This window comes from Gekko japonicus, unplaced genomic scaffold (genome assembly GCF_001447785.1).
Source record: "Gekko japonicus isolate JY-2015 unplaced genomic scaffold, Gekko_japonicus_V1.1 scaffold515, whole genome shotgun sequence".
Lineage (NCBI taxonomy): Eukaryota > Metazoa > Chordata > Lepidosauria > Squamata > Gekkonidae > Gekko > Gekko japonicus.
The window spans coordinates 486,003-501,501 of NW_015164680.1; the positions used below are offsets into that span (position 1 = coordinate 486,003).

The 15,499-nt window shown below is 46.4% G+C and overlaps 1 protein-coding gene across 1 annotated transcript in view; it reads left to right on the top strand.

Annotated features, from left to right (window-relative positions):
* The window catches only part of BRAF (B-Raf proto-oncogene, serine/threonine kinase), a 68,329-nt gene extending 55,346 nt beyond the window's left edge, over nucleotides 1–12,983 (top strand). The window contains exons 14-18 of the mRNA XM_015409317.1: nucleotides 6,329–6,375; nucleotides 7,090–7,208; nucleotides 7,813–7,944; nucleotides 11,435–11,569; nucleotides 12,810–12,983. Coding sequence (XP_015264803.1) covers nucleotides 6,329–6,375; nucleotides 7,090–7,208; nucleotides 7,813–7,944; nucleotides 11,435–11,569; nucleotides 12,810–12,983 — 607 coding nt within the window. The remainder of the gene's footprint in view (nucleotides 1–6,328; nucleotides 6,376–7,089; nucleotides 7,209–7,812; nucleotides 7,945–11,434; nucleotides 11,570–12,809) is intronic.
* The last annotated feature ends 2,516 nt before the right edge of the window (nucleotides 12,984–15,499 follow it).

Here is a 15,499-nt window from a genome sequence, read left to right on the forward strand (position 1 = left end):
AAATACCCACAATGTCTATTTTTCCCTCCGACACCAAGCACTCCAACTCCCTGATTTTACCTCGGACACTTCTAGCATTTGTATAGAAACAGCTGTAATTTCCCATACAAGTTAAGCCTGCAACCTTCCTCTTGCTCTCTCGAGACCTTGTGAGGCAGTCCATGTCACTAGCCATGGTCTCAGTGGACAATTTCAATCCACCTCCCTGTAGAAAAGCAACAGGTACCCCCTCATCTCTCTGAGATGAGCCAACCCAAACCAGAGACTTTTCATTTCCTGTCGGCTTTCCCTCAATATTCAGTTTAAAAACTGCTCTGCCATCTTTTCGATTTTAAGCGCCAGCAGCCTGGTTCCTTTTTGGGACTAGTGGAGACCGTCTCGCCTGTACAGCTCCCTCTTGTTCCAAAAAGCATCCCAGTGCCTAACAAACTTGAAACCTTCCCCCCTACACCATCGTTTCATCCACGCATTGAGACTCCTGATCTGTGCCTGTCTCTCCAGCCCTGTGCGTGGAATAGGTAGCACTTCTGAGAAAGCTACCTTGGAGGTCCTGGACCTATGTTTCCTGCCCAGCATCCTAAATTTCTCCTCCAGAACATCACGACTGCATTTCCCCACATCGTTGGTGCCAACATGCACCACGACCAGTGGCTCCTCCCCAGCACTATCTACCAGCCTATCTGAAACACGCGTAAGACCCACCTGACTCAGCTGTTAAAGAGAAACAGAGCTGAGTGTTGTCTGCATATTTATGATCCCTCATTCCCAATCCCTGGACAGTCTTTCCCTGAAGTTTCATATAGATATAAAACATCATGGGGGACAAGACATACTTACGTGGGACTCCACAGGATCAATGCCTCCTGGTCCAGCAGTCGGTCCCCCAGTGCCACCCTCTGGAATCAGCTGGCCAAGTACGGTTGGAGTCATGAAAGCATGGTGCTCTGTAGTCTCAGCCCAGGTAGTCTCTCCAGAAGAATATTGTGGTGGATGGTATCCAAAGCTACCAAGAGATCCAGGAGGATCAAGATGGGTGCCACTCTGGTCTCTTCTCTGGTGAAGATTGTCAGCCAGAGCAGTCAAGGCTGTTCCCATCTCAAACCCAAGCCCAAATCGGGATTGATGTGAATGTAAACAGACCATCACCTCTAAGACCACCTGAAGCTTCACTGCAATGACTTGTGCAGGCACCTTGCCGAAAAAAGGAACGTTGCCACCACACAGGAGGGGTTGTGTGTCGAGGTTTTTTTTTTAGGTCAGTTGGGTCCAGAGATGCCTCTTCACTAGGTGTCTCCCAATCATCTGTTTCAAGGCAATTGGGACTACACCCTCCTTTGGACCAGCTGGCCAACTCAACTGAAAAGGCCAAGGGTTGAGTCTAGATGTGGTGGATCATCCGCTTCTCAGCAGCTTTTCTACTTCATCATACCTCACCAGTGGATGTTTTGCAATACAACTAGGACCAGACTGCATTCTCCAGTAGAATACTGAGACCGAACTGATTCAATTATGGCCTCTAATTCATGGTGAATGAGTGCCTTTATTTGCAAACTGCATTGTGAAAGTCACAGTAGACCTGTACATTTTTCAGGTCTGCATCCTTAGGGGGCTAGAATAATAGCATCCTGACAACCTGGGAAAACTCTGCCAGACCCAGACATTGCGTATATGCAGGCTTTGCAGAGAAGTGAGCTCTGATCACCGCCACAGAGTGGGCCTGATAATTCACACGCCTGTGTTCATTTGCATTCGCTTTGAGTATTCCTCCACTTACACTCACTCACTCTGTGCATCTACATTATCACTTAAGCTCCTCAATAAACCAAGGTGTATTCCAGGCTCTGTGAGAGGGGAGGAGGCCCTCAGGAGCAAATGTGTCCACTGCCTGGGTCACTTCTGCATTCTGCAGGTTAACCAGTAATGTGAAAAGAGCACCAGCCTTTCTTATTAGAAAAACCCCAAGAGAAGTCAGGAAGTCTTCTGGATCCATCAGCCTTCTGGGGTGGGCCAAGTTAACCCCCTTTGCCCCACTTACGAAATTTCTGAATTCCTCACCAGTTAAAGGTTGGTCCATAGCAGAGGCAGAGTGGGAAATCCCCACTCCCCCCATTATAACAGTGCCATGCCCTGCTTGATTTGGTTAAGTCCCACTATATATGTAGGGAGCAGAATCTTCTGGGTTGGCCCCAAGGATACCCTGCGGGCTGTGAAGTCCTGAGTTGCATTTGCTCCCATTAAAGCAGTTTGGAAACTAAATTATCCATTAAGTGGCGCATTCCTTTTTTTAATTTAAGCAGCAACTTCATATAATCACATTTTAATCTCTTGAAATAAAATGCAAGTGAGATGATTGTCTCTTAAGAAAAGGTTTTTAACTGAATGTAAATGCATAGGTGAGAGAAAGAAAACAGGTAGTCTCGTCAGACTCCTATTATTGTGTCATCTCTGAGACCCACCAGCAATCTGAAATGAGTTCTTGTAGACTTAGAAGACAGCTGACTAATATCTTCAGTTTCTCTCTGGAGTCAAATGTTGCCCTTGTATCTCCAAAGAAAATATACAATTGATTTTTTGTTTCCTTCATTCTTACCCTAAAACCTGCTTCTTCCAGTATGCTATATTTGAGGTTCATGTTTTAGAAATAACGAGCTTGTAGGTCAAATGATCACCGTAGCTTCTTAAAAAGAGACTATTTGGTAACAGACAAATGACAAAAAGGCTGCCTGCAATACTGGTAGTGAGATTTTCCCCCTCATAGTGTTAAAAATACCTCTATTATTAAGTCAGTTACCTTATTTGAAAAACCAAATGTCATGGAAATGTCCTGGTTGTCTCCTGGTGGAAAGTGCCTTCAGGTCGTACCTGACCTATGGGGACTCCAGAGGGTTTTCAGGGCAAGAGACATTCAGAGGTGTTTTGCCACTGCCTGGCACTGCATAGTGACTAGGAGTGTGCGGGGGGGGGGGGGGGGGGGGGGGGGATAATTTTTTTCCAGATTCGGATATATATATATTGGACCCAAAAACTATTGGTATTTCCCAATATTTCCAAATCCCAATACCGGTATGGTATTCAGATTTGGTAAATATTTGGGATTCCCAATTTTTTCTGGGTCCATTATACCCTATGGGGACCATTAAAGTCAATGGCAAATTTATCCTGGGGTATATTCAGTGTTTGGGGGGGGGGTTAAGGAAGCTGTTGGAACCTCTCCTCAAAAGAATTCCCAAATTTCAAAAATGTTGGATCAGGGGGTCCAATTCTATGAGCACTCAAAGAAGGTGCCCCTATCCTCCATTGTTTTCAATAGGGGGAAGTAGCAAGGCAATACAAGCCCAGCAGAATGTCCCAGAGAATTGCTGTGGTAGAAAGTGAAGTGTGTGTGTGGGGGGGGGGCATTTTTGCAATGCCAGCAGCAGAACCAGTGCAATGTGCCCATTAGAAACAGTGCCACTGTGGCAGTGCCAAAACCCAACAGGACTAAGGTCAAATCTGAGAATCTCTGAAGTGAAAACTGGGGGGGGGATGTCTGCAAGGACAGCAGAACCAGTGCAATGTACTAGTACCCAGCAGCAAAACCCTGTGCCAACCTACTAGTGCCCAGCAGCAGAATCCGGTGCCATTGTGGCATATGCCAGCTCAACAGTACTGATGTCAAACACAGAATCACAATCTGAGTGAGGGGGAGGGGGGTTGCAAGGACAGCAGAACCAGTGTAATAGTGCCCAGCAGCACAACCCAGTGCCAACCTACTAATGCCCAGCAGCGCACACTTGGAACGCAAAACAGTGAACCTCAACACCCCCTCCCCCCAAAAAACATAGATTTTAAAGAAATCAAGCAGAACTGCCCCCCACAAGCCCAAAAAAGAGCCAAAAATTAATTTGTTAACCAAGTTTTAAACCAACTCCTAAGAACCAAAGCAGAAGGAAGGAACCCTTGGCCTCTCCTCCCCACAACCTACCACCAGGCCCAAACACCAACAAAACTCCACAAAAAATAACTGCAAACTGCAAAACCAGAAGGAACTAAAACCAAAGGGAGCAAAAATAAAATATAATAAAGGCCTGAGGCCCTTGGCTTCACAACCACCAAGTAATAAACTCCAAAATGGAAGCCACAAAACCAGAAGGAACTAAAACATAAGAATAAAACCAAAGGGATCCCCCCCCCAAAAAAAAGGTCCGAGGCCCTTGGCCTCACCACCCGCACCACAACTTACCACCCACCAAGCCCAAAGAACAATTAACAATAAAATAAGAAAACTTTTTTTAAAACGTTGTTCAGTCAAACCAGTTGCTGTCTTCACTCTTCTCCAGGCAGGCAGGATCTGATCCAAAGTCCACAGCAGAGTCTCTCAGGCAGCAGGAGTCAGGCTCAGAGCAGCAGCTGAAGCCAGAGCCAGAGCATAGTCTCCAAACTTCTGTCAGCAATGGAGTCTAGCTCAGCCAGACCCTTGCTTTTATGCTCTTTGCACATGCACAAAATAATTTCAAAAAAGGACAAACTTCTGTGATTGGCTAAAGATCAGTGTTCCCCCTAACCTGAAACCCTATTTGCCAAATTGCCACTGCTTCTCACCCCCACCCCGTTCCCTGGGAAATGGGTGGGGAAAGCAAGGTAGTTTGGACTTCACATTTGAAGCCAACAACCTTGCAGCTTGCAGACCTGCAGTGCAGTGCCATTTGCAAAAGCATTGCAATAATTGCCTCTAAGGCACCACAGCTCCCCCTGAGGTGCTTTTGCCATTGGGCTGCAGAGATGCCTCTTCCCCCTCCTTCCTATTGCCCTGCAAAAGGCAGGAAAGAGCCCTAGAGGAGAGAACTGAAAGTTGACCTTGTGGCCCTTTAAACCTCTCCATCACCAGCTATTCAGTATAGCCAAATATACCTGGAAAAAGATGAAAAATTCAGCCTTATTCGGGATCAACTGTACCAGTAGCCAGTCAGATTCTGTGATCTGTATTTGGTTTTTAAAATAGCTGGAAAATACTGGTAATGTATTTTTCAGTTATATTTTTGGCTCAGATACAGCTGAATGCACACCCCTAATAGTGACCGTGGGTTTCCTTGGAGGTCTCCCATCCAAATACTAATCAGGGCCAACCCTGCTTAGCTTTTGAGAGATTATGAGATTGGGCTAGCCAGTGCCATCCATGTCAGGGCCATGGTTCCCTACCCTCTCATTGAAATATGTTAAATTGCAAAATTGAATTGGATGTGAAAAACCAAATAGAAAGCCCCTTCCTAAACAAAATAATACTCCATGTTCAGAGACTAAAAATTGGCTTCCTTAACGAAGTGACATTCTTTCATAGGTTATCTTAGCACCTTGCACATTATTGTATTTAAAGATGCTCCTTTCTAAAAAAATGATGAAATCTGGAGTAACCTCGTCCTATCACTCTCTGTAGTTGACTGTACATAGCGCTACTTTAGAGCCAGCCACCATTTTATCATAGCGTATCAGCAATATAATTTCAGCATATCAGCAATACTGTTGATAATTTTAATTATATGTTAATTATATTTTAAATGTTTATAAGGTTGTAAATTGCCCAGAGCCTGCTTGTAGAGTAGGCGATTCATGAATCCAGTAAAAAAAAATAATGATTGATTAACTATATTTATGCAACCATAATGGGAAACAAGTTTTTAGCTCCTTTCCCCCCCAGTCAATATAAAATATTGGGGGTGGGTGGTGGGATTTTAAGGGAAGCTCACAAATCCCCCACTGCCTCCCATCATTCCCCCCACACACGCAACATGGCCTACTTGCTGTCCTTTGGGTTGAGTGCTACTGCAGACTGGTGCAGTGTAACACCAGCCTGGCGAGTGCAGTCTCTACAGTTATAGGAGCTGTGTATGTGGGTTATCTTGGTTCACAGTATTCTGGCTTAAGGCAAAATGGTTTTGCTTGCTCCTGTTTCTGCTCAACCGTTAGTGAGTGTGCATGAAATTGTGGGTCAGCAGTGCATCACAAGATTAGAGGGACAGGACGCTGTAAGTCTGCGAGTGTTACTTGAGCTAATAAATAGGAAGCCACCTTGAAAGTTATTGTGACTTTGCCGTTCAGATTAGTAGCCTGGTCTTAAACAGGTTTACTCAGAAGCCGGTTGCATTGATTACCATGCTGTGCACTTCCCGGTAAGTGTGCATAAGCATGAAAGCGTCAGTGTTTCAGTGTCTCTAACTCTGAATGCGTGGATCCTGGCTGCTGCCTCCTGCCTTGTGTTCCCCTAACCTTTACGATTGCTCAGGATCACCAGGCCACGTGGTAAACAAAATAGGCAAGTTAACTGATCAACTAATATTCTCTTGTTTTCCAGTTACTTGCACGCCAAGTCCATCATCCACAGAGACCTCAAGAGTAATAGTATCCTTTTCAAGAAGACTGCCTTTGTCACTCTTCCTACCCGTTCCTCAAATGATCTGCTCTGAAAGAGTGGGAGGAAATATATAGTCTCATGGAGGCAGTTGGTGTGCTGCGTACACAGTGGTTGAATAGTGATTTGCATCCTGTTCCAGCTCTGTTCACATGCAAAACAGATCCCTACGTGTGACAGTTTGCTCTGCAACGTGGAGACGAATATGTGCCTGTGTGCACCCTCTTGAAAGTTATAAATAGCACCTGTATTCTCATATAAATCCAGCAAACAGTATGTGCACGGATCCCCTTTGCTGGATTGAGGTTAATGTGTTTTACAGAGAGAATGGTGACATCTAGACAAAGGTTAGCCATGACTGGGTTAAAGTAGTACCACGCTCACTCGCTCTCCTTCATTAGATACTATTCGCAAGACCCATTTTCAGCTCCCTCTCGGACCAACATCTGAGATGTTTAGTGCATCCACCAGCTTTCTAATGTTGGGAGAATTCCCAGCTGCAGCTGCTTTACTTTTAGCCTTTTTCACAGTGCTTTGCATCTGCTGGTGGGAAAGCTTTTCAAATGCCTTCTTGGAGTCTAGACGCAGTGATAACGTTGGGATGTAGTCTGATGATACAAGGCTGTTGACTGAAAGGCACACGGGCACAGTCTTCATTCTGCTGAGCTGTGGCTTTTTGTTTTTCCTTTACACCTTCTCTTCAGATATATTTCTTCATGAAGACCTCACAGTAAAAATAGGTGACTTTGGCCTAGCTACAGTGAAGTCACGGTGGAGTGGGTCTCATCAGTTTGAACAGTTGTCTGGATCAATTCTCTGGATGGTAAATAAAGGCCGGGAAAGGGGATATCCCCTGCCAAAATACTTCTGCTGACAGCAATCGGCACAATCTGTTTTGCAGTCAGATGTTTATCACCTGCCTAGGATTCAGGCTATACACTGGCTCCGTTGATCTTGGACCTCATTTATAATTGACTGAAACAGACTATTGCACTTGATTGTACCACCGGTCTTACATACAGAGGAAGCCTTTGTTTGGTGTGCATCCTTTCCCTCCCTGTAGTGGACATCTCCATCCTATCCCCACCACATGTGGGGTGTCTCATCCACCACCTTTTACAGTCAGCTCTGCAAAGTGATGGAAGGGACCCTCGCCCCATTACAAATCAGTTACTGAAAGCAGTTATTGGTTTTGTCACTCTAAATAACTCGGGAAGTGACTGGATAACTTGTATTGGAAGTATAGACTCAATGTACAGCCATGATAGAATGGGACCATAGAACTGAGAAGGGCTCAGAGCTTGTATGAAGTCATTTTGGAGGGGGGGGAGGGTGCCATGAGCATTCTTGGGAATGTGAGGTATGGCGAAACAGTCTGATTTTGCCAGTGAATAAGGAAGACACAATTTCTCTTCTCTGCTTCACAGGCACCAGAGGTGATACGGATGCAGGATAAGAACCCATATAGCTTTCAGTCAGATGTATATGCATTTGGGATTGTTTTGTATGAGCTGATGACTGGGCAGTTACCCTATTCAAACATCAACAACAGGGACCAGGTAAGGCCAGCGTGACCTTGGGTAGACTTGGATTTTTCTGGTAGTCCTGAATTGTGCCCTGGCCTTGGACAAGGAACATACTCTCGGCCTAATATCCCCAACAAGATTGTTAGATAAAGTGGGATAGCCTCCCAAGTATGCTGCCTTCGAGGAAGCATAGGATACTGGTATATGTGTAAATTTATTTCATAGAAACCCTGCCTTCCTTCACAATGGGGGCCCCAAGTGGTTTACGTCATTCTCACTTCCTCCATTTTATCCTCACAACGGCCCTGTGAGGTAGGGTAGGCTGAGAAGTGTGTGCCTGGCCCAAGGTCACCCAGCCAGCTTCCATGACAGAGTGGGGATTTGAACCTGGGTCTCCCAAATCCTAGCTTGACTCTCTACATGCTGGCTCTCAGATACGTAATGTTTTGACATAGTGTAAACTTGGGAGACAGTCCCAGAAAAGAGGAAGAAAGGAGGTGGGATAGCCATCACCACCCTGATTTGAGTTTTCTCTGCTTGTTGTTTCCTGTATGAAAGTTTTCATACGTGAAGGGCTTGTATCTCCTGAGTGTGCCCAGACCCTTCGGGCATGCTGATACCTCCTGCAGGAGAGGGTGACAGAGGTCTCTGTACTCTTCCCCCAGTTGCGATCAAGTGGACTGAAAATTTAGATATTAGTATTTAGGGGGATTGCCCCAGTCTGTCTGCTTAACTGTCGAATCTACTTGGTTACATATTTTATATTATTATATGCTTCCTGTGTGTAACTCTGCCATATGATAAATAAATATGTAGTACAGGGTGTGGCAAGATCCCGGATTCTGATTCAGTAACGTTAACTTAGACACCTGAGACAAACAATCTAAAGTTTTGGATTAAGTCTCTTGCTGGAGGTGGTGTGTGTTCATGAGTATAGCTTAATTTAGTAAATGCTTTAGAGCCTATTTATAGCTACTGTTTGGGTTTAGAGTAATTGGTTCAGTGCTTTCAGCCACGTTGGGAATGCAAGCCATGACCCTAAGGGCCCCATCTAGAGTCTATTACGAGCAGGCCTGCTGCTGGATCGGAGCAACGGTCCACCTTCCTCCCCGGGGGGTGGGGGGGTGGGGCAAAGCAGTGTACATCCTTTTCCCTCTACTCTTTTTTTATCCCTACTAGCAGTAAAGCCCGTTGTGAAAGCAATACAACGAGATCTAGAAAGAGGCTCTGGGGCAGTGCTCTGGCTTTGGGCAAACAGTGTCAATTTGCTGTGGTGACCTCAGCAGGGTATAATGACAGAGTCCACTGTTTTCTCCAGAGGAACTGATCTCTGCTACCTGAAGAGCAGTTGTAATTGTGAGTGATCTGTAGCCCTCACCTGGAGATTGGCAGCAATTGTTACCCAGGACAAAATGGCTGGTTTGGAGGGTGGAGTCTATGGCATTCTACCTGTCTGAGGTCCCACCCCTCTGCAAACCCCACCCTCTCCAGGCTCCACCGCTCTAATCCCCAGGAATTTGTCAGCATGTAGTTGGCAACCGCATCTCCTTCCCAGCTAGCCATCAACCTACCATTATCTGCCCCTTTGACTTCAGCTGACTTCTGCCCTCCCTTCTGCAGAGCAGTTGTAATACTGAGTGCTCTCCAGCCCTCACCTGGAGATTGGCAGCAATGGTTCCCTATGTGGGACTGACTGGTTTGGAGGGTGGAGTCTATGGCAGTGTACCTGTCTGAGGTCCCACCCCTCCTCAAACCTCACCCTCTTCAGGCTCCATCCCTCAAGTCTCCAGGAATTTCCCATCTGGAGTTGGCAACCCTATCAGGACTGGCCCCAATGTGTTTTCTCCCAAAGGCCAAAGTAGGTGACAGGACCAAGCTTAGTTGCCTACCAACAGGCACTGAGGGGAATGTAGGGTTGCCAGCTCTAAGGAGGGAAATACCTGGAGGTTTGGGGGGTGGATTCTGTAGAGGGCAGCATTGGGCGGAGGGGCGGAAGGACTCAGCAGGTATAATGTCATAGGGTCTACCCTCCAAAGCATCCATTTTCTCCAGGGGAACTGATCTCTGTCATCTGGAGATCAATTGTAACAGTGGGAGATCTCCAGGTCCCACCTGGAGATTGGCAACCCTAGGGGAAAGTCAGCTGCACAGCAGGGGGTTGAAGAGAATGGTTTGATGGCTGCTGGGCCAAGATTGGCAACAATAGTTCCCCAGGAGCCCCATCGTAAATGCACCAAACAATTCCTAAAGATTTTCCAAAACACTACTCTGTTTTGGGCTCCTGGGGAACTTTGAAGTAGCACCAAAGCTTTAAGATCTCTCCAGCTGTCACCTGGAGACTGGCAACAGCTTGTCTGGAGTGTGGGCAGCATGGCATTGTATCTGTCTGAGGTCCCCCTCTTCCTCCTCCTCCTCAGACCCCACCCTCAGCAGGCTTCATCCCTAAAATATCCTGGAAGTTTCCAACCTGGAGTTGGCAACCCTATGTCCTGGAGTTCCAACCTGGAGTTGGCAACCATCAGCCAACCTTTATCTGCCTGTCTGTCTTAAGTTTTATAAACCCCCCCCCCCACAGCCTCTGCCTAGGGAGCAGCTGACATCATTCTCCTCTCCCAACTGAAAATTCCAACTGCCTTGCGGGGGGCGGGGTGAGTTTGAGGTGTGGAATGGAGTGTGGTCCAATCAGCTTCCATATGCAAATGACCTTGGAATGCTGGGCGGGACTGCACAAAGCAGCCAGTCAACCTAGCTATTGTCTTCTGAGTGGCAGTTTTTCCGGCCTAACACTAAAGGCGGGCATTTTAGAACTTTGGCACCCACTATTCAACCCTGTGAAGCAGGCTAGGCTGTGTGTGACTGGCCTAAGCTTCTGGGGCAGTGTGGAGATTCAAACCTGGCTGTCCCAGATCCTAGTGTGACACTCTAACCATTATACCACACTGGCTCTAAGCATCCTCTTTCACACAGTAGCCAACCACTTGCCCCCAGAAGGCCTACAGTGAGGCTGTTGCTGCTTCCCAGCGCTGGTGTTCAGAGGTATGGTGGCCTCTCAACACAGAGACTCTGCTTTGTCATCATGCTTAATAGCCATTGATGATTTTGTCTAGTCCCCTCTCCAAGCCATCTAAATTAGTACACATCTCCACATCTTTTGCAGTTAGCTCCATAAGTTAAGTATACATTGCGCTGCAGTACTTTGTTTTGGAAGTACTCGAAATTGCAGAGTGTTGTCGCGTAGTTTTGTTAAGGTAACCTGTGTCAGTATAATGATTAATGAACGTCAAAGTACAGCTGCTTGATAGTTTGTGCCCCCCCCCTTACCCTCAGATGTAGAAAAACCTGAGTCTGGCAACACACTGAAATATGGGGGCTTAAGCTGAAATTCCGTTATGGGTCCTGGTCTGCCTGAAAAGTCTCGCTTGCTTGCTTTCTTTAAACAGAGTACCGCCCTTCCGCCCATTTCATTACCTAAGATTTAGACATTTCTGCTTGAATTTTCCTCCTTTTCCCTCTCCCAATAAAGATCATTTTCATGGTGGGGCGAGGATACCTCTCTCCAGACCTCAGCAAAGTGCGCAGCAACTGTCCCAAAGCTATGAAGAGGCTCATGGCAGAGTGCTTGAAAAAGAAGCGGGACGAACGGCATCTCTTCCCACAGGTAAGAAAGACTCTCCACTGGGGTTGCAGGGCAAGGGGGGCTGGAGTACTCGGCTCGGACACGGAAGCCATCGTTTCAGGACACAAAGAAAGGGTGAGCAAATAGCAACGGAAGTGACTTCGTACTTCTGAGAAAAATACGCCTTTTATTTTGACTGACTTTAGCCGAGAACTTCAAGCACACAAGCATCTTGCTCACACATGTAGTTTTGTAGAGCAAGCGGGGGGGGGGGGAGATATGCACTGTTTAATTGGTTGGGAACAACAGAATTACTGTCTGTACCGGAACAGCTGCCAGCTCAGGGATTAGAGAAGCATCCTCGCATGCGGCTTTCTCTGTGTCTACGTGCAAGCGTGATATGTGTTAGGGAGACGACGTCCTAGCGGTGTTGGTCCCTGCTGCATCCATCTAGGAGAGTGGTCTGCAGTCTCTGCAGACCTGAGATCCACTGTTAAACCCCACCTGCAACACAAGATCCAACGTCCTCTTCGTGCACTATATGTCTACCTTTCTAGCGGAAGACCAGCGGGCTAGGAGATTTATTCATGTGCTGAAAGTACATCCTACCCTGCAGCACAATCAGTCAAATCTTTATGCACCAAATCCTTTTAAGAAGGCCGGGTTGTAAAAACATATTTCAGCAATTAAAACTTTGGGGTTGCTTGGAATTTATTTGAAGTCATCGGTTTGCTGGTTAAATTGCAGTTGTCGTCTTTCCCCCACTTTAAGCAACGACCTAACTTTTGAAGCCCTCAGTTCTGACTTTTTGGGGGCTGGGACACACATCACACTGCCATATACTGAATCATACTGTGGGTCCATCAAGGTCAGTCTCCTCGTCTACTCAGTCTGGCAGCAGCTCTCCAGTGTCTCTGGCAGAGGTCTTTCCCATCACCTACATGACTGGAGATGTCAGGGATTGAACTTGGGACCTTCTGCATGTCAAGCGGATACTCTGCCTCTGAGCTACTGGCCCCTCCCCGGACTGGGCTGGGCTGGGAGAAACAAGGAGCCACATTTTCTCCTTCATCACTGTCACGGAGGAGGTGTAGAGAGCCGTTTCTCCTGGCGTGTGTGCCCCAGGGCTTCTCAAGGAGACTTGCAAGCAGCCTGTGGCACATACCCAGTATCCCTCAAGTCAGAATTATGCATTGCTTGAGAATTACTTTGTTCCCTGGTTCGTACCGTGCGTTTCCCATTCTACAGCACCACGTGTTTCTTGTTTTCTCTTTGTTTCTAGATCCTTGCCTCCATTGAGCTTCTGGCCCGGTCGTTGCCAAAAATTCACCGCAGTGCATCTGAGCCCTCCTTGAACCGGGCTGGATTCCAGACAGAGGATTTTAGTCTGTATGCTTGCGCTTCTCCAAAAACACCCATTCAGGCAGGGGGATATGGTGCGTTTCCTGTACACTGAAATGAAGTTGAAAGCATGTGCCCATGTGTTGACGTGTTCCTGTATGTGCACACATGTCTCAGATTTCGACAAGCCTGTCTTCTCTTTTCTTTGACTTTTTTTTTTTTTTTGGAAAGGTGCACTGTCTAAATCAGGACTCCTTGAATGCTGAGATCCTTGTGTTCCCAGAATGGCATCTGTTGCTGGCAATGGATGCCTTGGGAATTTTTAAATCACAAAAAGGGTTGAAAAACTGCTCAGTGAAAGAGGGGGAAGGTCACTGAAAACTACACCCGTCCTCCCCCAAATTCACGTTTGTTTCATAGGTCAAGTTTCTTTTGTGCCATCTTTGCTATATTAATTTTGGTTCATAGGTGGCTTGGTAGCTGGCTGCATTTTAGTCTATCTGCTTTCTTTTGTGTGTATGTGTCATTCTCATGCCGTGGCAACAATTCCAGCTTTTCAGTCGGTGGCATTGTTGAGGATGCTTAAAGATAAGACAAAAGAGCTTAGGGCCGAGAACAGCTACACATGTTCAAATGAGCAAAGAGGAACGGGCTACCCAGAAGGCACGGGCTTGGAGAGGAAGCAGCTTGCCTTTTCAGCTTCCTGCACGTGGAAAATGTGTGTTTACTTGGAGCTAGGAGGAACCCTCTGTGGTTGCTTGGGGGTGTTTTTTGCCCTGAGAGTTCTCTCCTGCTCTTGCTTAGCACCATCTTCTCTTTCTCTTCAAAACAATTGCCAGATGTTTGGCTTTGCACCTGCCTAATTCAGGCCCGTTAATCAGCATCACCTTGGCCAAGCAGGCGAGAAGGAGACTTTCAAACCAAAACAGTCCTGTCTTGTATAGCCAGAAGCATGGCTGCTGTGCATTAAAACAGTGATGCCCATAATGGGGAAAACAGTCTTGTTAAAAGCAAAGTGGTAAACTTTAAAAGTTGTTTAAAGGTGGGAAATGCAAATTCCACCACTTTCTTTATTTTTAAAAAAAGCAAGCAATGGCTTGCTGCTATCGCTCAACTTTTATGTGGGTTCATGTTTCTTTTGAAGTCTCCTTTCTGTGGAGAGAAACGTTTTATGCTTCTGTATATAGAATTTATCCATTTTCGGTACTGATTTCCACGAGAGCAATCTAGAAGTTGAGAGTCCTGATAGAATCACTCAACTTGTGTTACCCCCTCCCCTTTTCCCCATCTCTTGGAGTGTTTACCTCGTACAAGGAGGGCCACAGTGTTGTCGTTTCCTGCGTGGAGTTCCACTGACTTTCAACAACAGGAATTGAAAGCATAGCTTCAGCCAGCATCGAGCTTTCTTCCCCATGCATCGGTGGCTTCCTTCATTGCTTATTTGCAATTCGAGATATATTTTAAACTGTTCCCCACGGCTGGTTCCTGACAGTGAGCAAGAAGTGGCAGGTGGGTCTTCGAAAGGCCCTGAGTATCTAGCCTGGCTCGCTTGAAGATGCTCACGGCACTGTGTCCGTGCTACACTTAGGATGAAGCAGGCAGAAGTGGAGGTGTTTTCTTGGAGAGCAGTACACTGGTGAAGGAGGAGGGCCTTTGGCCAACCTTGAGAGCAGCAACTAGTATCTGATTGGCTGCCTCGCTGGCAGTGACTCAGACCTCTCTGAGGGGACAGTGGCAGCTGCCTCAGTCTATTGGGGATATCCGGCTGCCACCAGGAAATTTTAGGCTTTCCAAACCTTTACTTTATTTTGGCTATCACTGGGTATGTAGGTCGAGGTTTTAGGCCTTCGAGGTACTAATGTGGTGCCTGAGGAAGTATTTCTTTCAGAACTGGTATCTTAAATAAAAGTAGATTTATTGATATAACTCATAAATAACAGTGTAGAACAAAGTAACTGGTAATGTGAATATTCTGATAAATTCTTTGGTGTCTCACACAAGCTCTGCTCCCTTTCTGTCAGGGATTTTTCAGGTAACTTTGTAACTTTAACTCAACATCATGTAAGTTCACTGTTTCTCTCCAGGACATACAGCCTTTCCTAAACTTTTCTTCTTCTCTGAACAACATCGACAGCTTAACTGTTTTCACACAGAACAGCTTCTCACTTCTTTCATACACAGAGCTTAACTGAACTTCAGTTTCTCTCACAGAACTCAGAACTTAACTGACTGTTTAACTCTCTCATCAACTGTCACCCTTCAGCTGTCAAAACCTCAAACTGTCACTCCTGAAAGACATATCCATTCATCCACTCAGAAACACTTTCTAAAACCCCTCCCCTCTCTCTGTCAATCACCAATCACACCACACTTGTCTCTTCAAACACTCTAGACTAATCTAACATGCAACCAAACTTTTAAAGAGACACACACACATAAACAAGGAATCGTTACAAGCCCCGTTCGCGTAGCGTCACATCCTGGCGATGGCGGTGCAACACGTATTGCCGTCCCCGCGGCAGGGATCCTGTAAAGACATGCAGATCTCCCGCCGCCACTTGGTAAGCCTATGCCTCAGACTGAAGTTTGTCAGCTCCATTCTGATGGTGGGCAAGCTTTGGCCTGAGCTTG